General features: G+C 43.5%; 2 protein-coding genes across 2 annotated transcripts in view; both read right to left on the bottom strand.

Annotated features, from left to right (window-relative positions):
• Positions 1–759, bottom strand: part of LOC119420261 (roundabout homolog 3) — a 66868-nt gene extending 66109 nt beyond the window's left edge. Inside the window, exons 1-2 of the mRNA XM_037687650.1 lie at positions 608–759; positions 184–223 (exon numbers count right to left, since the gene is read on the bottom strand). Coding sequence (XP_037543578.1) covers positions 184–223; positions 608–695 — 128 coding nt within the window. The 5' untranslated portion in view covers positions 696–759. The remainder of the gene's footprint in view (positions 1–183; positions 224–607) is intronic.
• A 1743-nt stretch (positions 760–2502) lies between these two features.
• The window catches only part of LOC119420260 (roundabout homolog 2-like), a 27467-nt gene continuing 3762 nt past the window's right edge, over positions 2503–26207 (bottom strand). The window contains exons 3-5 of the mRNA XM_037687649.1: positions 13705–13820; positions 2543–2590; positions 2503–2508 (exon numbers count right to left, since the gene is read on the bottom strand). Of these exons, the coding sequence (XP_037543577.1) occupies positions 2503–2508; positions 2543–2590; positions 13705–13820 (170 nt within the window). The remainder of the gene's footprint in view (positions 2509–2542; positions 2591–13704; positions 13821–26207) is intronic.

Below are 26207 nucleotides of genomic sequence, written 5' to 3'. Positions count from 1 at the left end.
GGATGTGTGCCTGTATATATATACATATATACATATATATAGTGAGAGAGAGAGAGTGCGAGAGAGAGGTGATTGCAAACTTAAATAGGCTGGTATGAGGCATGAAATTTCAAAGTTAAAAATGAGTGTCACTCTTGCCCTGCAGGTGATCTTCCGAATGTGTTTGCAGGAAGTGAGTGTTACCTTCCATTGAGTCCTGATCCTTCTCCATGAGGAAAACCAACTGCAAGAAGACAGAAAAACACTTCACATGACGGTAAAGTCCTCTATGTTTATAATCTCTTTCTATTCTTTGTTAAACCTGAATGATTTTTTTCTTGAAAGGATCCACAAAATAAACTTTGTAGAGTGAAACACTCTAAATAGTTATTTAATACTCGGGTTAAACTTTAGCCTTCGTGAAACCATATTATGATGCCCACAACGTTTACTTTTTACTGGTAAAAGTCAGTCTAGCTCTTAAAAACACAAATGCAGTGCCTCTGGGCTGAATCAAGATATTTCCTCCATGTGTATTTTCCAGAGCTTCTATAAATTGTCTTCCAAAGAAGCAAAAAGCACAGAGCCTCAGGTTAGTTACTTTAACAAGTTAGTTGTTCATCCTGACCTGCTGGTGTGTAGCCGAATGAGGCAGTGTAGTGACTGAGCTCCTTTCTCTTTTTGCGGCGACAGTAGATCCACACACTAAAGCCCATGAGGATGACCCAGCAGGCACCGCCGACACCCGCAATGAACGCCGGATTCTTGACCACATCAGTGATTTGCTCAGCCAGACTCACGCTGCTCTCCTCACTGCCGCTGGCCTCCCCCCCACCTGGTGTCAACACTTGATCTGTTGGCAGATCTAAAGCAACAAAAACAACCCCAAGAGAAGAGCAAAATATTACTTTCTTAACCCAAAAAAGTTCAATCTGGTCCTCTGGACATTCAAAAAAAAACAAAAAACAAAGCAAAGCAAAAAAATCTAGAAACGTTTCGTCTCCCATCCAAGAGACTTCCTCAGTCTGAGGTGCTGTATTCAGTTCAGTCTCTTAAATACCACCTTCTCAGAGTGGATCAACCAGTTTGCTGCTGACAACCAAAACCAGCTGATCACATGCTCAAGAAGGACCATCAGCCTAACAACGGGTCATTAGCACACTGATGGCTGTTTACTACTCACAGAGGGCTGACTGATACTAGCAATCACAGCATTGTAAGAGAGGGACAGTTGAACCCGGAGGCCTCCACCCCTGTTTAATGATGGACGATTTCTTTTCACAAAGATGGCCTCCTTTACTCCTCTCTCAAACCATCGTTCCTCTCTGTCCAGGATGTGAACATCTTCATCCTTGAAAGAGTGGCCGCTGGCCTGGAGATGAGTGTAGACCGCAGAATCCTGGCCTGATGACGTTGATCTTCTGTGCTGGGCCATCCTTTTGGCCAGTGGCTGTTTAGTTTCCCCGATGTAAGACTGATCACAGCCCTCCTGACACTGAACAGCATACACAACATTACTCTGTTTGTGCCGGGGGACTTGATCTTTGGGATGAACCAGTCTTTGCCGTAATGTATTTTGGGGTTTAAAAGCCACTGGGACGTTATGTTTAGAAAACAGCACCTCAGACTGAGGAAGTCTCTTGGATGGGAGACGAAACGTTTCTAGATTTTTTTTGCTTTGTTTTGTTTTTTGTTTTTTTTGAATGTCCAGAGGACCAGATTGAACTTTTTTGGATTTTTCTACCTGGATTATTGAGCATGCATCAGGATATTACTTTCTTAACTTGTGTTTTACAAAATAAATTCCACTAAAGGACATTTTTCATTAGCTAGAGAATTTTTGTTTTTAACATCATTTTCTTCCATTTATTTTTCAATGTATATGCTTTTTTTATGATTGACTACTGTTGTCATCACTCTTTGTTAAAATCAGGTCTCTCTTGTAAATGAGTCCTCGAGGCTCAATGAGACTAACCTGTAGAAATAAAGGTTGAATGAATTAATGAAAACATTTCATTAATGGTTGTACTCCGGTGTAGTTACCTTGGTAACCTGTTGATTTTTAGTGTTATGTTCTGTCAAATAGTTATCAATAGTGAGTACTTTAAGGCCATTACAAGGACTGTAAAACATTTTTTATGAGAACAATATAAATATGTGATACATTAACAGCCTCATATAACGGTCTATGCTCAGTACACATTAAAACAATTAGCCTGGGAAAACAGTGACATACTAAACGCATGGTGTCCTACAAAAATGTAGAGGTTTAATATTAACTATTGTCGTGCTCTTTCACATGAATGTGATTATTTAAATTACTGGGTTAATAAACCCATAATGCCACAGGAAACATAAACATCTGAAACCTTTTTGACACCAGTCCATCCAATAGCTGTTCCAAACGTTAAACTGATAGTGTGTGAGCAGACTCACTGATGAGAACAGAGACCAGTTGACTGCGCATGCCCACACCGGCGTTGGTCACGGCTGCCACCTCCACCTGGTAGAGCACACCGGGCTTCAGGCCTTGGAACACTGTGGACAGTGTTTTTCCATCTACAGTCCTGTTGAACATCTGGTTGTCACCGCCGCTGCCAACACACCACACCTGTTGGGATGCAGAGACCGAGTGACGTGTGATACCCGAGTCAGCATACACACATTTGTTTTCTTGTTCATGGTTTCTTCTGTATGCCTTTTGCAATCAAATTACTTTCACATATGTTATGATATTTTAAACATTTGAATATTGCAACATTTAGCTCAACTGGGAATAGTACACAATGACTTATTTTGTAATCTCTTATCTTTTCAATAGTTTTTCTTAAAACCATCTTTTTTAAATTGTACATTATAAAACAACAATCCACTTGTTAACCCATTACAAAAGAGAAGTACTGTATACAAAAAGAAATTAAGTAAAAAATACCCCTCTGTAATGTTCAGTCTAGAACAATCCAACACCCTCCACCTCCAGCACAGGACAAAAAGGGACCCAAGGTAATTTCAAATTATCCAGTCTTTTTAGCCAAGGCCTGCCTGATTTTTTTTTTCTTCCAACTTTAGAAAATAAAGGACCTTTAGAATCCAGCTTGTAGCTAGACCAGCACTTTCCAATCTGGCAATATTACTCTTCTGACCAGCAGAGCTGCAAATGGTATTGTTGGGATTCTGTTTGTTCTCCATCACTAACACTTCTTGCAGCTCCTAAGTAGCAGGGCAGCGCAGATGGTTAGAAATATTCTTGTAAAAATAATTTACCCTCTCAGTAAGGGGAGAGATGGAAGAAACACTTTAGAAATGAGAGGGGATAGGGACAGCCAGAAGTTCTGAGGATGAGCTGCAGATGAGCTGTTTATTCTTTATTCTGGTAATTCTGGTATTGTCATTTCCACTTAATCACCTCATCAGTACATAACTGTGACTATATAGAACCGGTATGCACACCTTCACTTTACTAAGTTTCTCAGGTTTATACTTTATATTGCACTATTGTTTACTCTGGCCTTGCACATCCATTATCTACCTCTCATCATGTTATTGTCTTCAGTCAGCGTCCCTTTGTCTCCTGTTAGTCACTATTGAGCACGTTGCATCAGAGGTCCTGCTGCTGTTCACTTTTATATTTTTTTATATTTTTTTATATAACTAGTTGTGTTAGTTTCATCCATCCATCCATTTTCTTTGCCCGCTTATTCCATTTTGGGTCACGGGGGTCGCTGGTGCCCATGTCCAGCAATCACTGTGCGAGGGGCGGGGTACACCCTGGACGGGTCGCAAGTCCATCACAGGGCCACATAGAGACAAACGAGACAAACAAACATTCACTCTCTCACTCACACCTAGGGACAATTTTAGAGTTACCAATCAGCCTAACATGCATGTTTTTGGACTGTGGGAGGAAACCGGAGTACCCGGAGAAAACCCACGCATGCACGGAGAGAACATGCAAACTCCACCCAGAAAGGCCCCTGGACCGGGGTTTGAACCAGGGACCTGCTCGCTGAGAGGCAGCAGCTCTACCAATTGCGCCACCGTGCTGCCGTTGTGTTAGTTTATTTTTGCTAATGTTGTTGTTTGCTGCAAATTGAGTAGGAGTGTAACGCAATTTCAATTTCTATGTATGTCCTGTACATATGCAGAATTGACAATAAAAATCAATCAATCAATCAATCAATCAGATATATATTGTAGAACAAGAGACAAACAAAGATAGAGGGAGAATATGATTCCCAGTGATCAGAGTCCCAACAGAGCATGCCTGTAGGCCAAAGTTAGGCTAAAATAAACCCAGATTTTAAGACAGGCAGCAACTGTCATTCTTAATGTAACTAGAAGTGGAAGGGTGAAGAGGTCAGAATAGTCAGGTTTTCAATGCTCCCAGATGAGTAGAATTCACTTCTCTAACGAGCCATGCTGAAAGGAATCATCTACTTCATACTGAACCTAAAAATTCAGATTTCTGACAATAATTGTCCAGGTAGAGCCATCCAATCAGAAACCTGGATCTCGGTAGGTCTTGAGTGCACAGCTTTGGTGGTTTCTTGCTCCAAAATAAATACATAAAATAAAATAAATGGTAAATGGACTGGGGCAGCACGGTGGCGCAACTGGTAGAGCTGCTGCCTCTCAGCGAGCAGGTCCCTGTGTCACGGACCAGGGTTTAAGATTCAGAATAAGCCAGACACAGTAGTGCAAAAACAAGAACAATTTTTTATTTGTTATGCTGCTTATTGCTGGAGTCAGGGTCCAAGGCAGGAGTCCAATCTTAAAAGACAGAGAGGTTAGTGACTTTGGTGAGGACGAGGGGATACTGTGATAATAGTTAAAGTCACTAACCTTCTCAGTCTGTATGTGGCAGGTGAAATCCAGAGACGTGGTCCAATGGTCGTAGCGGGGGTCAAGCACATAGAAGCAGAAAAGCGAGAACAGGGCCGAGTCGTGATCCAAAAGAGTAGTAAAGGGAGAGCAAGAGTTGTTACTGTGGTCAGATATGCAGACAAATCCAGAAAGGGGCAAGACAAGGCGAGGAGTCAAAAAACAGGCAAGGGTTCAATGCAAGACAAGGCAAGGCAAGGATACAAAACTATGGAACAAGATACTGTGATGAAGCCTTTACTATCAGGGACCATGAGTGGTGTAATAATTCGGCAAAGGACAAGTGAAAGTGGAACTCTTTAAATAAGGCAAACAGGTGCAGTGAATCAGGGATGATGAGCTGAAAGTGCAGAGGGGGGTGTGGCTAATGACAGAAAAGAAAAACAGCATGGCAAATAGGAGCAGAAAACATGACATGATGGGGATGTGAGTGTGCGACAGGGGCTGATGGGGGGGTCAGCAGGGGCCGCTGACCATGACACCCTGGTTCAAATCTCGGTCCGGGGGCATTTCTGGGTGGAGTTTGCATGTTCTCTCCGTGCATGCGTGGGCTTTCTTCGGGTACTCTGGTTTCCTCCAACAGACCAAAAACATGCATGTTAACCTGACTGGTAACTCTAAATTGTTCCTAGGTGTGAGTGAGAGAGTGAATGGTTGTTTGTCTTGTTTGTCTCCATGTGGCCCTGTGACGGTCTTGCGACCCGTCCAGGGTGAACCCTGCCCCTCGCACAGTGATTGCTGGACATGGGCACCGGCGACCCCTGTGACCCAAAATGGAAGAAGCAGGTAAAAGATAATGGATGGATGGATGGATGGACTGTACTTATATAGCGCCTTTCTATCTTATTGAGATACTCAAGGTGCTTTACACTACAATCTGTGCCCTCAGTTACCCATTCATACAGCACTCTACTATATTTTTACAAAGACTAATCAGTGCCATCAGTACTAAATGAGATCAATGACCTTGCAGAAAAGAGCTAAAGGGAAAAACAGGATTCTACTTATCCCATCTCTACTGCTTTTGCTGATCTAAGTGCTGTGTTATGCCTTTGTTTAATTTAGTTTACATGCCAATCCACTAGGGGGTACTGTCATGCCAGTAGCGCATGTTAAGGTGTTTTACACGATTTATATTTTGTAGTGAACTAGGCCTCTACACACTACAATTTTTTACACTATTCTTCTGTGGCATCTATGAGTCTGGCTGAGATGAGTTCTATTGGATCCAAAAGGAGAAGTTATTTTTATTGACTAACATTGGTAGCAGAGGATGGTTAGTAACTACAGAGTTCCACCAACGTTTGAAGAAGGAAAGCCTTATGAAAGTTGGAAGAATGAAGTCAACATTTGGATGAGAGTTACAGATTTGGAGAAGAAAAAGCAAGCACTTGCAGTCACCCTGGCGCTGTCTGGAAGGGCACGAGACATGGCGATGGAAATTCCAGTAGACGATCTAAATAAAGACACTGGAATGACCACATTGTTAGCTAAACTAGATGATTTGTTCCTAAAAGAGGAAAAGGACAGGGTCTATGAAGCGTACTCAAATTTTGACCGGGTCATTAAAGAAGCAAACATGTCGATGACGGACTATATTATTGATTTCAAGCAGCTTTACTCGTGCATGAAAAAATACAACATGGAGCTACCCGACGTTGTTTTGGCTTTTAAGCTTTTGGACACCGCATGTTTGGATATGACGAACAGACAGTTGGCTCTAACAGCATGTTTAGATATAACTTTTGCTTCAATGAAGTCTGCTTTGAAGGGAATATTTGGCAAAAAAAAAAAAGTGTGGCAGCAGAAAATATTAACAAGGAGTCCGTGTTTGTAACAGAGCAACGGTGGCAAAAGGGCAAGTCCTGGCGGCAAAATACTCATCAGAAAACTCCACAGACAAGCACTCCACAGCCCGGTACAAACCCGTTGGATAAATATGGACGGCGTTCAAAATGTGCAGTGTGCCAAAGTACTTTTCACTGGGTCAAAGTCTGTCCGCACAAAGCTGAGAGTGTTAAAATAACCAATGATACAACAGACGTGGAAAAGTGCAATATAACTCTATACACCAAAGATTCACCAACAGATGCAGAAATATTCATGACAGAATGTTTTGGCTCAGCAATAATAGACACTGCTTGTACTAGGACAGTTTGTGGACAAGAGTGGCTGGACAACTACAGTACTGTGTTACCAAAAAAAAAAGTGTGAAGACAATGAAAGAGACAGAAAAACAAAGTCACAGGCCATCCTGATGCATGCTCATGCTTTTAGAAAGTCACAGGCCCTTTAAGTTTGGAGATGGAAGAGTCGTCCACTCCATCAAAAAGGTAAGAATACCTGCTAAGATTGGCAACAAAAAGTGTAATATAGAAACTGAAGTGGTACCTGCTAACATTCCACTGCTTCTGAGTAAAACATAATTAAAAAAGGGCTGGGGCAGTTTTGGAAAGGGACAGTGCAATGATGTTCAACCAGCCTGTCAAACTGGACTTTACTAGCTCTGGTCATTACTGTGTGAACATTGTGGACACTAGTGAAAATAAAAATCCTACTCACTCTCATAAGCTATTAGATGCTACTGAGGAAGAAATACTGACTACAACAGACAAGATGAACACAAGTTAAAAGATGAAAGTTTTGGAGAAACTGCATAAACAGTTTGGGCACACCTCTGCTGATAAAATACAAAGTCTTTTGACTAGTTCTGGCAATAAGGACACAGAATGCAACAGTCTGATGAAAAAGGTTGTGAACCAGTGTGAAGTGTGTCAAAAATATTGTAAGACCAAACCAAAACCTGCTGTCGATTTACCATTGTCGTCTACATATAATGAGACAGTTGCTGTAGATCTGCATGAGCTTGAACCTGGGGTGTGGTACCTACATATCATTGACCAGTTCACCCGTTTCAGTGCTGGTAGTGTCTTAACCACCAAGAGGTCTTCTGAAATAGTCAAACATTTTATTCATGGTTGGATCAGTGTGCATGGCCCACCACAAAAGTTGTTCAGTGACAACGGTGGTGAGTTTAATAACAAGGAAGTGAGAGACATGACCAAAAACTTTAATACTGAAGTTAAAACAACACCTGCTTACAGCCCGTGGAGTAATGGACTGTTAGAGCGCCATTATCAAACTCTGACTGAGATACTAATGAAAGTTAAAACAAGTACTGGATGTGACTGGAGCACTGCCATGGACTGGGCTCTGATGGCAAAGAACTCTATGCAAAGTGTCTTTGGATTTAGCCTACATCAGCTGGTGTTCGGGCAGAATCCCAACCTTCCCTCTGTATTAATAGACAAAGCCCCAGCTCTAGAGGGCACCACCAAGAGTGAATTGGTTGCCCAACACATTTCAGCCCTATATGCTGCAAGAAAAGCTTTTACAGAAGCAGAATGTTCAGAAAGGATACGCAGAGCACTAAAGAAACAACTGCGACCTACAGATGAGCGATATAAAACTGGAGACAGTCTTTTACAAACAAATGACCTGTCCAGAATGGAAAGGACCAGGAGTGTTCATTGGTCAAGATGGTGCAGTCGTTTTTGTTAGACATGGAGGCACCTGTTTCAGAGTGCACCAACTCAGATTAATGAAAGTTACGCAGGAGCATGAAGAACCTCAGCTTACCTGCAGTGAGGAGAACAATCAAGGACAACATACAATGGACATCAATGAAGAGGAAGTAGGAGACACTAATGCAGTAAATTCTGAGAACGATCCTTTGCCTGCTCCTGAAAATGCAGAGGCTGAGAGACAGCACACAGGGAACATCATCATAAAGACAGGTCAAATTGTGACATTCAGAAATACAGAGGGTGTCTCACAAAAAGCAAAAGTGTTGAGACGTGCCAGCAAAGCAACTGGGAAATACAAAAACTGGTATAACTTGGAGCTGCTTGAGCCTGCAAAAGTTGCTGGCAACAGTGAATCAGCTTATCTGTCACAGTTGGAGGATCTTCATGTCCAGGGAAATGTTCATGATACGGATACAAACAAGGATGTTTTTGTGATTAAGGACATGTCATTTTATGAAGCCAAGGAAAATGAAATAAAAAGCTGGAAACAAAATCAAGTGTTTGAAGAAATTGAGGACAAAGGACAAAAGTGTGTCTCCACTCATTGGGTGTGCACTCTGAAAGAGAGTGAAAATGGATTATTACCAAAAGCAAGGCTTGTTGCACGAGGATTTGAGGAGCTACAAGTTTCTGATCTACAAAAGGACTCACCAACCTGCGCTTCAGAGTCACTGAGACTCCTGGTGGCAGTTATATGTTAAGAACAATGGAACCTTCACTCAATGAACATTAAATCTGCCTTCTTACAAGGAATGGAACTGTCCAGAGACATTTTCATCAAACCTTCCCCAGAGGCCAATAGCACAGGCATGCTTTGGAAACTGAGAAAATGTGTGTATGGATTAGCTGATGCCTCACTGTATTGGTATAACAGGGTAAAAAGCATCATGATTGAAGCAGGCGGCATCATGTCTAAGGTCGACCCTGCAGTTTTCTACTGGCTGAATGAGGGCAAGAATGTAACTGGTGTACTTGCTTGTCATGTTGATGATTTTATATGGGGTGGATCACACATGTTTTCAGAATCAGTCATACCTCACCTAAGGTCAAAGTTTAATGTCGGTCGTGAAGCGCATAATAGTTTTTCCTATGTGGGTGTGGATCTTGTTGCTAAGGGTAAGACGGTACACATGCACCAAGACACATACATTCAGCACCTGCAGCCCCTACACCTCTCACCCTCACAAGCAGTAGAGTCAGCTTCGCCCCTCACTGAAAAGGAGAGAGAGCAGCTCAGATCAAAGATAGGCCAACTTCTGTGGGTTACAAATCAGAGCAGGCCTGATGTCATGTTTGATGCTAGTAATTTAGCATCTAGTCTCAAACAGGCTACAGTGCAGACCATCAGTGAAGCAAACAGAGTTGTGTGTAAACTCAAGGCCAAGTCAGTTGAACTGAATTTTCAACACCTTGGAGAAAACAGTAACTTAAAGATGGTTACATTCACAGATGCATCTTTTGGAGATCTTTCAGGGTGGGAACCTCATTGTTTTATGGGTGAAAATGGGCAGCTTTCTCCCATTTCATGGCAGTCAAAGAGAATTAAGAGAATTGTCAGAAGCACACTTGCAGGTGAAACACTAGCTATGTCTGAGGGGATTGATAATGCCAGTTTTCTTTCCACACTGTTTTCTAAACTCAATGCTGGTAGTACTGCTTGTCCTCCACCCATAGTCTGTGTCACTGATAATTTCTCTCTTGATGATGCACTAAAGTCAACTAAGTTTGTTGCAGAGAAAAGGATAAGCTTGGAAATCAATATGATTAAAGAACTGGTTCAAACAATGAAAGTTCATCAAGTGTTGTGGTCTCAAACAAAAGATCAACTTGCAGACTGCTTAACAAAAGAGGGAGCATCTACAACCTCACTACTTAAGGCTCTTTATGAAGGACGTTGTATTGTTCAATAAATTAATTCACGAGTTGTTTCACACTCTTTCACGTTGAAACTGTTCTAACAAAATCCTTAATGGCTGTGCTTTACCATGAGTTATACAAGCATTGTTATTTATATATATATATATATTTAAAAAAAATTTTTTTTAAAGAAAAGTGGGAGATTGTTACTCCTTTGTTTTATTTAGTTTACATGCCAATCCGTTAGGGGGCACTGTCATGCCAGTAGCGCATATTAAGGTGTTTTACACTCTTCTTCTGTGGTGTCTGTGAGTCTGGCTGAGATGAGCATGGTGGAATAAAGTTCTATTGGATCCAAAAGGAAAAGTTATTTTTATTGACTAACACTAAGCATGTTGTGCTGTGCTCCTCTCAACACCCTATCCTTCCTTCCCTCCAACCAGTTCCATCTCCCCCTTCCTGGTCTGATCTTCCTGCCCTACAACTCTTCTGCACCTATGATGGATGAAGGAAAGGGTCAGCTGATGGCTGCACCTTTTTTAACAACATCTGGACGGGCCCTGATACAAGACCCTTTCCCATTTCTAGCCCTTAAACTAAACTGACACATGGGCATGACTATGTGTCTAAAGGAGGAATGGTGGACATGTTACTACAGTCCACTAACAGCTTCTCTGCTTATCCTGTCAAACAGGTATACTAACAACTAACGCCAACCAAAGGGGGCTGGTAAGGGCAGCCCTGCCCAGACCAGCTGAGGGGTCACTCCACAACCTGAAACCAGGAGAACTTATTGTAATGAATTACATCAGATGAAAACCTGGAAGGCCTCTCGCTGGCACGGTCTTTTCAAGATACTACTTATGATGCACACAGCAGTAAAAGTGGCTAAAAGAGAGATGTGGGTTCATGCCAGTTATTGCAGAATGATCCTGTATCATCACAGTCTAACCAACAGCGCCCACAACAAAGAATCTCTGAATGAACTTTTGCTGACTTAAGGGCCTGGCCAATTTCCCTGCATCAGATGGAGTATGCAGGGCCCTTTACTGGAGAGTAGGTAAAATAAATTATATTGAAAATACACATAATCTTGATAAATAAACTTCTCTGATTTGCTGGAGAGCGGGTAAAAGGAGTGAGACTGAAAGCCCATAACGTTCGTACCAAGCAGAAACCACTGTAGCCTGAACACCTCTGCACTTGCAACACACCTTTCCCTGATATAGATGTGCTCTGAAAGACTCTACTCTCAAGCAGCACAAGGAACACAGAAAGATGTGTTTTCTGGTGACCTAAAAGGGCTGAGACTTAACAATGATAAGGTAAACCCTGTCCTACCATAAGGGCTGGTGGTTTGAGTGTTTTTTTTATACAATAGCTGGATGCCTCCACACACACCCACCTTGTCCTGCTGGTCATCCCAGAACGTTACATGCCAAGAGTGACAGCCAGAAGTCACCCCAATGGGAACAACAATATCTTATATCTCCAAACAGATCCAAAAAGAATAAGGAAATGACAGCAATAAAAAATTAAAAAGTAATTAATAACATACAATTTAGAGAAATCAATTAGCTGCTGGTGGCTCCGTTGATAGAGCTGTTGCCTCTCAGCAAGAAGATCGCCGATTCAAATGCTGGTCCGGGACTTTTCTGGGTGGAGTTTGCATATTCTCTTCGTGCTGCATGGGTTTTCTCCAGGTACTCCGGTTTCCTCCCACAGACCAAAAAAATGCATGTTGGACTGATTGGTAACTCTAAACTGTCCCTAGGTGTGAGTGAGAGTGAATGGTTGTTTTTCTCGTTTGTCTCTATGTGTCCCTGTGATGAAGTGGAGATATGTCCAGTTGTCCCTGTGATGAACGGAAAACCTGTACAGACGTCCCTGTGATGGACTGGAGACATGACAAGGTGCCCCCCCCCCCCCCCACCTCTCATACAGTGACTGCTGGATATGGGCACCAGTGACCCCTACGACCCGAAAAGGAAGAAGTGGATAACGACAATGGATGGATGGTAATAGCTCTGATAACTACTGTTTTAACATTACATTTGTACATCACCCCCTTTTCCATCTTTTCTCTTCTTCCACCTTCCATATGCCTTCACTCCCATCATCCCTGTGTCCGAACCAATAAAAATTAATAATAAATAATAAAATAATAATAATAAAACCCAACTTTACTCTTGACAATGCACCATATACATTTGTTAGCGTTATCATTCTAAAAACATTTTTTTCCTGCAGGTTGTGCGTTCCAATACTAATAATAAAAACGCCAATAACTTAATTTCTTGGTTTTCTACAGTTGAGGCTTATTTTTCCTCTCTTGCTGACTTCCTCACTCCTAAACTGGCCACAGTGACATACTATATCATTGATACTGTACATTATTTTCAGACACCAACACCGCTGATGCATGACTCCACCTTGGGATGCAAACGTTGCACTCATTTGTAAAGGAAAATGACTATAATTCACATGTTGGGTCTCTGTTCCTCTCATATCTCCCTCCTCTTTCTCTGTCTTCTGTTTTTAATTCTGCTCTTTACATCAGATTTTCACAGAAAATATTTATTGTATTTCTCATCTGGGACTTAACACTCCCAAGAGCTTCGTGTGGACATATGGCATTAACTATCATCAGGTATTCACACCTGCTTGGTTAGAAACAGGCACTTGTTAACCTCTCTTGTAACATCTTGGACATTCACATCCAACAACACCATCATCCTCACTTCCTTTGCCCACATCTCATTACAAAACAGGAGACAAGAAAGAGTTTTTTTTCTCTGAAGGAGCAACATTCTTATCTAGTGTTTTGCCATGATGTGTAACATTATGGCAAATAAATATTCACGAGTTATTTAAAAACACAATTATGCTGGTTGTTAAAGGAATTCAAAACTCCCATGAAGGAGATGCACAACATAGCACCTAGGTTTACATTTGTGTAACAAGTACACCTCTGTCACTGACAATCCAAATAGAACAAGTAGTATGCTGATAGCCCCCTTTGCTGAGGGGGGGAGAATAATGAATGTTGGTAGTTTATGGGATGAGTCCAACTAAGTTAAGTCAGGTCCTCTGGATGGTCCTAATTTTAAAAACTGATGTTTTTATTTAAACTATTTAACTATAACCATTTACTCTTGTAGTAAATTATGATTGTCTCTATATTTGAATGTTTTCATGGTTTATTCTCTGCGTTGTGTGAAACACTTTAGCAAAAAACAAATACTTGGCTCATCATACAGAAGTTTCATTGAGTAAACAGCATAAAATCATGTTACTTAGGTTCTACCTGTCAAGTCTTGTTGTGTAGAACTCATTACTATCATATAAACCTTGCTCATGTGTCTGAAAGTGTGAGTCGCATTGGGCAATGTGTGTTTACCCTGTACTCCTGGATGACGCCATTCTGCATCTCGCTGGGTGGGGGATCCCAGGAGACACTGATGCTGGAGCTGTTGCTTGGCTTCACTGTAACCTCTCTGGGTGGGGCACTGGGGACTGTGAAAAGCAATAAATAGCATCAAGGTCTATGCATCAACATGCTTGTGCTACTAGTGTACTTACCAATACTAACAACCACAAAACTAAATATTCCTTGACAAAACAGAATAGTTGTCAAGAACTTAAATAGACAATTGTTAACTTAAGAACACTGTAGAACAACTAAACTCCAAGATTTATTTTCATGTTTATAAAATTCAAAAGTTTGAATACAACAAAGAAATAAAATGTACCAAACCAATTTTATTTTTGGAAATTATTAATGCAAATATTGATCATGGTAAAGTAATTTTCTTCACACTGACAGAATTGTAAATCCAGACTTGAACAAACTGAGATACTACTTATAGCATCTCAATATCCTTTGAGCATTTTTTTCCTTTTTATTATCCAGCTGAATCACGTTGGACAGTGAAGGTTACAAACCTGCTCTTTGGAACATATTCCTACAGTAAAAAAAAGATATTATGAATCATAGTTTGTCCATCATGAACACCATATTCAAACATATGGGTGTCCATAAGTGCACTTGCAAGTGCTCCAGGATGCCCTAGGTCGTAGATCGATGATTGACTTCATAGTCGTGCCATCTGATTTGCAGCCGTTTGTTTTGGACACTCGGGTGAAGACAGGTGTCAAATGATCACCACCTGGTAGTGAGTTGGATCAGATGGTAGGGGAAGATGCCTGACAAACCAGGTAGACCCAAACGTGTAGTGAGGGTTTGCTGGGAACGCCTGAGAAAAACCCGTCTTTACCCTATATATTTTATCTGTTTAACTCGTCGTTTTATTGTGTTTTAAATTGAGTTTTTAATTAATTGTGTGCTTAGCTTTGTCACTTTATTTTTATGCTTTCTTTTATTTTATTTATTACTCATGTTCAGCACTTTGTTTCAGCTGTGGCTGGTCTTAAAGCACTTTATAAATAAAGTTGATGATGATGATGATGAAATGTCTGTACGAATGTTTAATATTGGGAAGAACAGTGCACAGCTATAAGCATGAAAGACACTTTATTTTTTTATTACATTGACACAAAATCTTCCAAAATGAACCAAATATTAAGTAGTTGAAAAAATAAAAGGAGAAATTAGAAATCAAATGAGCTGCAGCTCAATGGGGAATGAAGGTGCAGACATACAGTATCACAGAGCATCCTGTGCTCCAGCATCAACGTGTGGCATGGAGGCTGCACAGCTGCAGAAAGAAAAGCTTTGCAGAGAGTGGTGAAGGCTGCACAGAAGACTGTTGGAGTCAGCCTCCCCACCATCACAGACATATAAACCTCTAGACACAGGAAGAGGGCCACCTGCATCATGAAGGACCCCACTCACCCAGCACACACACTTTTTGCCCCGTTCTCCTCATGAAGGAGGTTAAGGAGCATTAAGTGTAGAACCACTAGACTGAGGAACAGCCTCTACCCTGAAGCTGTTAAGACTCATGAATATCTAACCAGGATAATCACTGTGAAAAATCACATCATGTTGCTGCTGATCTGTTTCATGTTACTGTGTTCATTCATACTCATCTGCTCACACAGACTAATGTTCATGCTGCTGTTTGGCATAATGTTTTTATGCTACTAGTGCTTAGTGTATTTTTAGTTGATGTTTTTCTTAGTTCATATCTTAGATTTTATTATTGTTTTTCTTTTACATTTTATTGCTGGATGTAACTGGGACCCTGTGTACATAATTTCGTTCCACCACATGTACCACATGGGGTGCGAGTGACAAATAAAGAACCTTGAATCCTTGAGTAAAAAAAAAAAAAAAAAAAAAAAATATATATATATATATATATATATATATATATATATATATATAAGCACTTTCTTTCTGTGTCTTACCCTCTTGCTTAAGGGTGTCAATGATGGCCTTCTGGACAGCAGTCAGGTCGGCAGTCTTACCCATGATTGCTGTTTTGAGTAATGAACAAGGCTGGGAGTTTTTAAAAGCCTCAGGAATCTTTTGCAGGTGTTTAGAGTTACGTCATTGATTCAGATGGTTAGGTTTATAGCTTGTTTAGAGAACCGTTTCATGATATGCTAATTTTTTGGGACAGGCATTTTGGGTTTTCATAAACTGTATGCCATAATCATTAGTATTAAAACAATTAAAGACCTGAAATATTTCAGTTGGTGTGCAATGAATCTGAAATATATGAAAGTTTCATTTTTATCATTACATTATGGAAAATAATGACCTTTATCACAATATGCTAATTTTTTTAGAAGGACCTGTATATATATATATATATATATATATATATATATATATATATATATATATATATATATATATATATATATATATTATTTTATTTTTTTATTTTTTTTTCTTCTTTCCAGATTGAGCCTATCAGGCAGACCAATCCAAGTCAACACTGAGTTTTGAATGAACTAATAAAAACCTAGTGTGGCAGTAATTATGTGAGGGTGGTAATGGTAGTGAACATATTGATCAATAAAAACAAACACGAATAGCAACTGAGAATCATAAGCCCTGAAATGAACCCTGTGACTGAGATCCACAATGTCTAAAACAGGCAAACTGTTAGATTCATTTTATGTTGTTGGTGTTACTCACTACCAACATAAAATGGCTCTAACAGTTTGGGAGGCAAACTGTTACAGAGTTTGCCTCTGTAACAGTTTGCTCAGAGGCTCTTAAGCCTCCATGGTAAAGTCTATTTAGGGGTTTTATCAAGGAGGGTCAGTTGGATAGCCAAATCTTGAATTCAGGATGAGCAGTGGGGTTTTCGTCCTGGTCGTGGAGCACTGGACCAGCTCTACATCCTCAGCAGGGTCCTGAAAGGTGCGTTGGAGTTTGCCCAACCAATCTATATGTGCTTTGTGGACTTACAGAAGGCGATCGACCGCGTCCCTCGAGGGGCCCTGTGGGGGGCCCTGTGGGGGGTACTCTGGGAGTATAGGGTACCAGGCCCTTTGACACGGGCTGTTAGGTCCCTCTATGACTGGTGTCAGCACTTAGTTCGCATTTGATATAAAAATATATTAAGTTGCCTTTATGCCTATTCAAACATATACATTTTGTGTGTGTTACTTTTCAGAATTAAATGTCTAAATTGCCATAAAAGGCAAGGGTGGAATGATATAGGAATGATTATTTTGATGCTTTTATGTCAATTTATACTTATTTTACACTCATTTACATGTAGTTTGAAAACACACTTATACAACGTGTTATTCACATATTAGGGATTGTATTTTGTTTTACATGTCATAAAGGCAAAGGGTGGAATGATTTATGTTGCCTTTATTAATATTTGGGACACTCTTTGATGGTTTGCAGAGGGACGGAGGGGTGCAGTCTCTAGGAATGCTTTAATAAGCATTAGCAGTGCTTTTGACCTGGAAGCTTTGGCCCGCTTTTACGGTCACGGCGCTCCTTACTGGAAGGACATGTTTTTATGAGCCATCGCTTTGATGATGGAAAAACATGTTTTAATTAGATCTGTCCTCCTGACAACCATCAAACTTGTTTTTCACTGCTCTCACGCGATTCCGGTCAGGGAGAGGTATAAAGGAGGTGTGACAGGCAAGGGAACTTAGAAGTCTTGTGTGGACCAGCGCGCGGTGCCATGCAGTAGGTGATGTGAGTTCTGTCATTTGGATCGAAAGGCTTCCCAATCATTTGTCACGGTGAGAGATACTCATATCAATTTGTGTGTTAAGAGTGTACCAACTGTACATGACTTTGCTTGGCTGTTTTCTGTGGCAGGTAAATAAATGACAATATTATTCCTAGCAGTAACAGTCTCTGTGTTTTATTTTTCCTCTTGTCTGAATATCTGGTGCCGATCGTTCACGAACCCTTTGATAAAGAATTTCATAATACAGCATTGCCGGCAGTAAGGCCTCCAGTATACTGCCGCGTATGTCCGTTCATGCGTACGTACGCATGTACGGTACGCAGAGGGTTCAGACATGATAATCCAGCGTACACCCCGAGCACCCCGAGCGATTGGTCATTTGCTGACACGCCTACTGGATTGATTGACAGGTCGGAAAAAATAAAAAAAGCGAGCGCTGGCAGCGAGCGCTGGCAGCGAGCGCTGGCAGCGAGCGCTGGCAGCGTCCGCCGCAGCGGTGTTCTGTGTTTATATGTTGTTAATAAAAAGATCTAAAAAAAAAAAAAAAAACAACAGAGAGAGCTGGGTCTACAGCCCACACATCAGACCAGCCCACTAGGAAATCTCCAGACCCTCCCGCAGCCACGCTGGACCTGAGTTTTATTTGCTCGTGACAAATTCCTCCATTTCTTACCATTTCAGTCATTGCATCAATGGAGGAGGAAGAGATCACTGCCATCCATCCATCCATCCATCCATCCATCCATCCATTTTCTTCTGCTTATCCGGGGTCGGGTCGCGGGGGTAGCAGCCTAAGTAGGGAGGCCCAGACTTCCCTCTCCCCAGCCACTTGGGCTAGCTCTTCCGGGGGAATCCCGAGGCGTTCCCAGGCCAGCCGAGAAACATAGTCCCTCCAGCGTGTCCTGGGTCTTCCTCTGGGTCTCCTCCCAGTGGGACGTGTCCGGAACACCTCACCAGGGAGGCGTCCAGAAGGCATCCTAAACAGATGCCCAAGCCACCTCAACTGGCTCCTCTCGACGTGGAGAAGCGGCCGCTCTACTCTGAGTCCCTCTCGGATGATCGAGCTTCTCACCCTATCTCTAAGAGAGAGCCCAGACACCCTGCGGAGAAAACTCATTTCAGCCGCTTGTATCCGAGATCTCGTTCTTTCGGTCACAACCCAAAGCTCGTGACCATAGATGAGGGTAGGAACGTAGATCGATCAGTAAATTGAGAGCTTCGCCTTTTGACTCAGCTCTCTCTTCACCACGACAGACCTGTACAGCGCCTGCTTCACTGCTGACGCTGCACCTATCCGCCTATCGATCTCACGCTCCATTTTTCCCTCATTCGTGAACAAGACCCCAAGATACTTAAACTCCTCCAATTGGGGTAGGACCTCCTCCCTGACCCGGAGAGGGCACTCTACCCTTTTCGGGCTCAAGACCATGGCCTCGGATTTGGAGGAAATGATCTTCATCCCGGCCGCGTCGCATTCGGCTGCGAACCGCTCCAGCGAAAGCTGTAGATCATGATCTGATGAAGCCAATAAGACCACATAATCTGCAAAAAGTAGAGATACAATCCTAAGGCCACCAAAACAGATCCCCTCAAGACCTTGGCTGCGCCTAGAAATTCTGTCCATAAAAGTTATGAACAGAATCGGTGACAAAGGGCAACCTTGGCGGAGTCCAACTCTCACCGGGAACAAGCCCGACTTACTGCCGGCAATGCGGACCAGGCTCTGACACCGCTCATACAGGGACCTAACAGCCCTTATTAAAGGGCCTGGTACCCCATACTCCCAGAGTACCCTCCACAGGGTTCCCCAAGGGACGCAGTCGAACGCCTTCTCCAAGTCCACAAAGCACATGTAGACCGGTTGGGCAAACTCTCACGCACCCTCCAGGACCCTGCTGAGAGTGTAGAGCTGGTCCAGTGTTCCACGGCCAGGACGAAAACCGCACTGCTCCTCCTGAATCCAAGGTTCGTCTATCCGACAGACCCTCCTCTCCAGAACCCCCGAATAGACCTTACCAGGGAGGCTTAAGAGCGTGATTCCCCTGTAGTTGGAACACACTTTACGGTCCCCCTTTTTGAATAGGGGGACCACCACCCCGGTCTGCCAATCCAGGGGAACTTCCCCTGATGTCCACACAATATTGCAGAGTTGCGTAAGCCAACACAACCCTACAACATCCAGAGCCTTAAGGAACTCCGTGCGAATCTCATCCACCCCTGGGGCCCTGCCACTGAGGAGCTTTTTAACCACCTCAGTGACCTCAGCACCAGAGATTGGAGGGCCCGACCCAGAGTCCCCAGGCTCCGCTTCCTCAGTGGAAGACGTGCTGGTGGGATTGAGGAGGTCTTCAAAGTATTCCGCCCACCGACCCACAACATCCCAAGAAACAAGGAAACAATTTGTTCAAATAAATGATGTAAAATCTGAATTCTGTAATATTACATGTGGAGTGCCTCAAGGCTCTATACTTGGACGTAAGCTATTTATTTTATATGTGAATGACCTGGTAAATGTGTCTGGGTTTTTTAAATGTATTTTGTTTGCAGATGATACTACTTTTCTTTGTGTGGGTGAAAATGTTGTGCAAATGTTGAAGATGGCACATACAGAATTTGTGAAAATACAAAATTGGTTTCAACTTAACAAATTATCTTTAAATGTAGATAAAAACAAATTATATGATTTTTAGTAACAACAAGAAAGTGCTTGATACTCCATTTAGAGTCGATGGAATTGAAATTAATAGAGTCAATGAGGTGAAATTTCTGGGTGTCATCATTGATGAAAAACTAACATGGAGATCTCACGTAAAAAACTTACGAACTAAAATAGCTAAATTGATTGCAGTAATGTACAAAGTTAGAGAGTTATTCAATGATAAAGCAATGTTTCTATTGTATAATGCCATTATTGTTCCACATTTAATTTACTGTATTGAAGTCTGGGGTAAAGCATGTAAAACAATTACAAATCCAATTTTTATTTTACAGAAAAGATAAATTAATATAATTTATATAAGAATAAATTAATATAAGAATTATTACCAGAAAAGATTATAACCATCCGTCAAATATATTGTTTCATCAGCTAAAGATATTAAAATTTTATGACTTGGTTGATTACAATATCTTACTGTTTATGTATGGGGCCAACAAAAACATACTACCTACTAACATTCAAGGGAAATTTGTTAAAAGAGAAAGTAATTATTATCTTAAGGGGATGGAGATGTTTGTGAAGCCGTGGTGTCGCACCAGTCTGAAGATGCGATCCACTATATTTCAGGGTATTAGATTGTGGAATGATCTGGAAGTTGATATTAAAAATGCCAAAACTATGTACATATTCAAGAGGATGATAAAAATTTGTTTTTTTAAAAAATATTAAGTATAATGTGAGTTCATAAAAATTGTTTACAGTTGATATTATATTTTAGGTAAGTTTTTATTTTATTTTTTATTATTTTTTTATTAATTCATCTTGCTTTTTAATAGTAATTTTGTTTGGAATATATTTTGGGGACAAGGGGCAGATATAAGAACTCATTCTTCTGCTGCCTTTCGTTTTATTTCTGTGATTGTATATCTTTTTTCTTTTCTTTAAATTGTATTATATTTGTTGTTTGGATGAAATGAAATGAATAAATAAAACATACATACATACATCCCGAGTTGAGGTCAGCAGCACACCACTCCCACTATAAACAGTGTTGGTGGCGTACCGCTCCCCCCCCCCCCGATGGTGGACCAGAATCGCCTTGAAGCCGTGCGGAAGTCATTCTCCATGGCCTCTCCGAACTCCTCCCATGCCCGAGTTTTTGCCTCAGCGACCACCCAAGCCGCATGTCGCTTGGACTGCCGGTACCCATCAGCTGCTTCTGGGGTCCCACAGGCCAAAAAGGCCCGATAGGACTCCTTCTTCAGCCTGACAGCATCCCTCACCGACGGTGCCCACATCGGGTTCGAGGGTTGCCGCCGTGACAGGCACCGACAACCTTGCGGCCGCAGCTCCGGTAAGCCGCCTCGACAATAGATGCACGAAACATGGTCCACATGTCCACATGGTCCCCCACCTCCCTCGGAACATGTTCGAAGTTCTCCCGGAGGTGGGAGTTAAAACTCCGTCTCACAGGAGACTCTGCCAGACGTTCTCAGCAAAGCCTCACAATACGTTTGGGTCTGCCAGGTCTGACCGGCATCCTCCCCCACCATCGGAGCCAACTCACCACCTGTAAGGAACTCTCGTGAGGGTTTGGACCAAGATCACAACACAACAGACTGACGATAAATAATAAATGTTTATTGTTTCTAGGAGGGAAGTGACAGCTGGTCTTGGTGCTGGTCTGGGTTCTGGTTCTGGTGTCGGTTAATGGCAGGAGCAATCTAAGAAGCAGAGAACGGTTAGTGGTCGTGCTGATTACCAGAACGTGGAGAACAGTCAATAAGGAAAAACCACTAACCGTCTCAGATGATCTCAAGGGTCCTGAAGGGTGGAAGTGTTCAGATCTGCAGCTGCTGGAAGGGCTGAGTCCGGTGAAGGACGACAGTCGGCCGCAGCTGTCTGCGTGTCCAGAGTCCGTGATCCAAAAGGAGAGGTCAGGCTTTCCAAGGTCCAGTAACGTGAAGCAGATGTCGGGCAGTACCAGAGGAGCAGGCAGATCGGTGGTCGTGCAGGCGTGGGTCGGTACCAAGAGCAGATGCAGAAACAAATCCAAAAGGGCAATCCAAAGAGACGTGGTCGAGGCAGGCAGAGGGTCAAGGAACCAAGAGATCAGGCCAAACAAGAAGGGGAGGACAACCAGAAAGAGGGACAGGTAGCGTGGTGGGCAAGACAAGGAGCGAGGACTTGAACAGGGACAAGAGAGGGGAACAAGGACTACAGGCATGAACGCGAGATATCTAATAACTACTAAGAGTGTTCAACTATCGGGCACCGAAGAGTTGACAGGTTGCTGCTTATAAAGGGTGGAGAGAACAGGTGCAGCCAGTCAGAGATAATCAGGCCAGCTGGCTGCAGTGCAGACAATTAGTGCAGTCAGCCTTCACCAACATGCAGAGTGGACAGACTGGTTCTCCACATACACACACCCACACATGAGAACCAGGTAGAAGAAGTGAGGATGAAAAGAGCAGAACAGAACTGAGAAACCAGAGCTAGTGAACAGAGTGATAAAGATCTAAATACAGGGACGTGATTCATGACAGATCCCCCCCTCAAGGAACGCCTCCTGGCGTTCCACCTGGCTGATCTGGATGGAGAACGTGGAAGTCGGCGATGAGAGTCCTGTCGAGGATGTGACGGGAGGGGACCCAGGAGCGTTCCTCAGGACCGTACCCCTCCCAGTCGACCAGGTACTGAACCCCCCGTCCCCTCCGCCTAGAGCGAAGGAGACGACGCACAGTATAGACAGGGCCACCCTCAACGAAGCGGGCGGGTGGAGGGGCGTGAGCAGGGGCATGAAAAGAGGAGGAGACCACCGGTTTGATGCAAGAAACATGGAAGGTGGGATGGACACGGAGGGACCTAGGAAGAGTCAAGCGAACAGACACAGGGTTGATGATTTTGGAAATGGGAAAGGGACCAATGAAGCGAGGGGCCAGCTTACGGGACTGGAGCTTAAGTGGGAGATTCTTGGTGGACAACCACACCTTTTGGCCTATGGAGTAAACGGGCTGGGGGGTTCTATGGCGGTCAGCCTGCTTGCGATAGGCCGCCCTACTCTTCAACAAGGCGCGTCTGGCCTTCCTCCAAACCCTCTGGCAGCGTAGGGCGGCCAGATGAGCGGAGGGGACAGAAGCCTCCCTCTCCTGGAGAGAGACGACAGGGGGCTGATAACCAAAGACAACGTAAAAAGGTGACAAACCGGTGGCCGAGGAAGGAATGGAGTTGAGGGCATGTTCAACCCAAGGCAGGGAGGAGCTCCACTTCTCGGGGTCCTGTTGGCATAGAATCCTCAGCTTGCCCTCGACCTCCTGATTAGCCCTCTCCGTCTGGCCATCGGTCTCAGGGTGAAACCCAGAGGAGAGGCTAATGTCAATGCCCAGGAGGGAGCAAAACTCCCTCCAAAAGAGAGAGACAAACTGAGGACCCCTGTCGGAAACAATGTTAGTGGGCAGCCCGTGGAGTCTAAAAACCTCCCTGGCCATGATCAGGGCGAGTTCCTTGGATGATGGTAGTTTGGGAAGGGGAATCAAATGGACCATCTTGGAAAAGCGGTCTACAATAGTGAGGATGACCGAGTGAGAATTGGATGGTGGGAGACCGGTAATGAAATCCATTCCTATGTGCGACCAGGGACGAGATGGACAGGGAAGGGGGCGTAACAGCCCTGAAGGAGGGCGCTTGGAGGATTTGGATTGGGAACAAGAGGGACAAGATCGCACATAGGTTTGGACATCCTGAAATAAGGTCTCCCACCAAAACTGTGACTTAACCAGGGACAACGTTTTACTCAAACCAGGATGACAGAATAGACGAGAACTATGAGTGAAATCCAAAACTTGTTTAACCATGTAGGGAGGGACAAATAAACGATCGGGTGGGCAACTAGGTGGAGGAGGATTGGTCTGGTTGGAAGCCTTCAGATCCAACTCAAGCTGGGTAACGGCCAGGCGGGCAGTTTCAGGGAGGATAAACTGATCCTCCTGAGAGGAGGGGACGTCATCCTTCTCCATGATGCGAGACAAGGCATCAGGCTTGGTGTTTTTCTCACCGGGTCGAAAAGACAAAGTGAAGTTAAAACGTGAAAAGAACAGTGCCCACCTGGCCTGACGGGGGTTGAGGCGACGAGCGGATTTGAGGTACTCCAGGTTCTTATGGTCAGTCCAAACCAAAAAAGGGAACCTGGAGCCCTCCAACCAGTGTCTCCACTCCTCAAGGGCGAGTTTGACGGCAAGCAGCTCCCGATCCCCAATGTCATAGTTCTTTTCTGCCTCGGAGAGACCCTTAGAAAAGAAAGCACAAGGATGCAGGCGTCCCTCCAGGCTGCGCTGACTAAGAATGGCCCCCACCCCAGTACTGGAGGCATCAACTTCGACGACAAAGGGCTCGTCGGGGTTGGGGGCCCGGAGGATGGGAGCTGAAGAAAACAGTTCTTTGAGCACACAAAAAGCTTTGGCTGCTGCGGTGGACCAAACAAAACGAGACTTGGATGAGGTAAGTTCATGGAGAGGCTTAGCGAGTTGGCTGTAACCTTTTATAAAGCGTCTATAAAAATTAGCAAACCCCAGAAAGCGTTGCAGTTGCTTCCGGTCCTTGGGAGTGGGCCAGTCCACCACAGCAGCCACCTTGCAAGAGTCCATGGATACAGAGTCTGGGGAGACAACAAAACCCAGGAAAGTAGTGGAGGTGGTGTGAAACTCACATTTCTCGGCTTTTACATATAGACCATTTTGCAGAAGCCGGGTTAAAACAGATCTAACGTGTTTTTTATGAGCGTTAATGTCCTTAGAAAAAATCAAAATGTCGTCAAGATAAACAAAAACAAACTTGTTAACCATATCCCTAAGCACATCATTTACAAGACATTGAAAAACTGCAGGAGCGTTGGTGAGCCCGAATGGAATCACCAAATATTCATAATGTCCAGTGGGTGTGTTAAATGCAGTCTTCCACTCGTCCCCCTCTCTGATGCGAACCAGATGGTAGGCATTACGGAGGTCGAGCTTAGTGAAAACCTTGGATCTCTGCAGAAGGTCAAATGCAGTGTTCATCAAGGGTAACGGGTACTTGTTTTTAACAGTAATCTTGTTCAGACCTCTAAAGTCAATGCAGGGACGGAGGGTCTGATCCTTCTTCTTAACAAAAAAGAAACCGGCCCCTGCAGGAGAGACCGAAGGTCTGATGATCCCAGCCTGCAGGGACTCCTGAATGTAAGACTTCATGGCCTCTTGCTCTGGTGAGGATAAAGAATAAAGGCCCCCTCTGGGTGGTGTGGTACCGGGCATGAAGTCAATAGGACAGTCGTAGGGTCTGTGCGGGGGTAATGACTTGGCCTTAACTTTATTAAACACCTCCTTGAGGTCAAGATAGTCAGTGGGGACCTTAGCTAGGTCTGGATAATAACTGGGCGACTGAGTGACAGAGTCTGAAGGAACCACTGCTTCATAAAGGCAGGTGGAGAGACATTCTTCTGACCATCCCAAAATCTCCCTCCGCCTCCAATCTAAGTGAGGGTTATGTTTAGCCAGCCAGGTAGCACCCAAGACTACAGGGTTCTCAGGAGAGTTTATTATAAGAAAACTGATTAGTTCCTTATGATTACCACCTAAACATAACGTGACGGGCTCTGAGACCTGGGAGGAAGAGTTGAGAGGGTGACCATCAAGAGCGACAACGGAGTGATTCTTAGAAGACTGCAGGATTTTAATTCCGGCAGTGACAGCGAAATCATAGTCCAAAAACTCCGTATCGGCTCCAGAGTCAACAAACACTTTGATGGAGGAACAGATCTTACCCGGGACGCAGATCTCGGCGGGGATGACGAATGGTGAGGAGATGGAGGAAGTGGATGCGCGACTCAATAAACATCTCCTCTCGTTTATTGAGCCCCGCCTTTTACCGGACAAGAGTAGACGGCGTGTCCAGCGTTGCCGCAATAGAAACACAGCCGATTCCTTCGGCGGTGATCCCGCTCCGCCGGAGTGAGTTTGCTTCGGCCCAGCTGCATAGGCTCCTCAGCCGGACCTGGTAACTGCTGCCGAGGCTCCACTGTCGGACGAGGTGAAGAAACAGAAGGTAAGTCCCACGTCTTCGTGTGAGCGC

The sequence above is a fragment of the Nematolebias whitei genome, chromosome 14 (assembly GCF_014905685.2).
Source record: "Nematolebias whitei isolate Nwh7 chromosome 14, NemWhi1, whole genome shotgun sequence".
Classification (NCBI taxonomy): Eukaryota; Metazoa; Chordata; class Actinopteri; order Cyprinodontiformes; family Rivulidae; genus Nematolebias; species Nematolebias whitei.
Note: the sequence above shows the minus strand (reverse complement) of the source record. Positions and strands in the feature narration are given on the sequence as shown.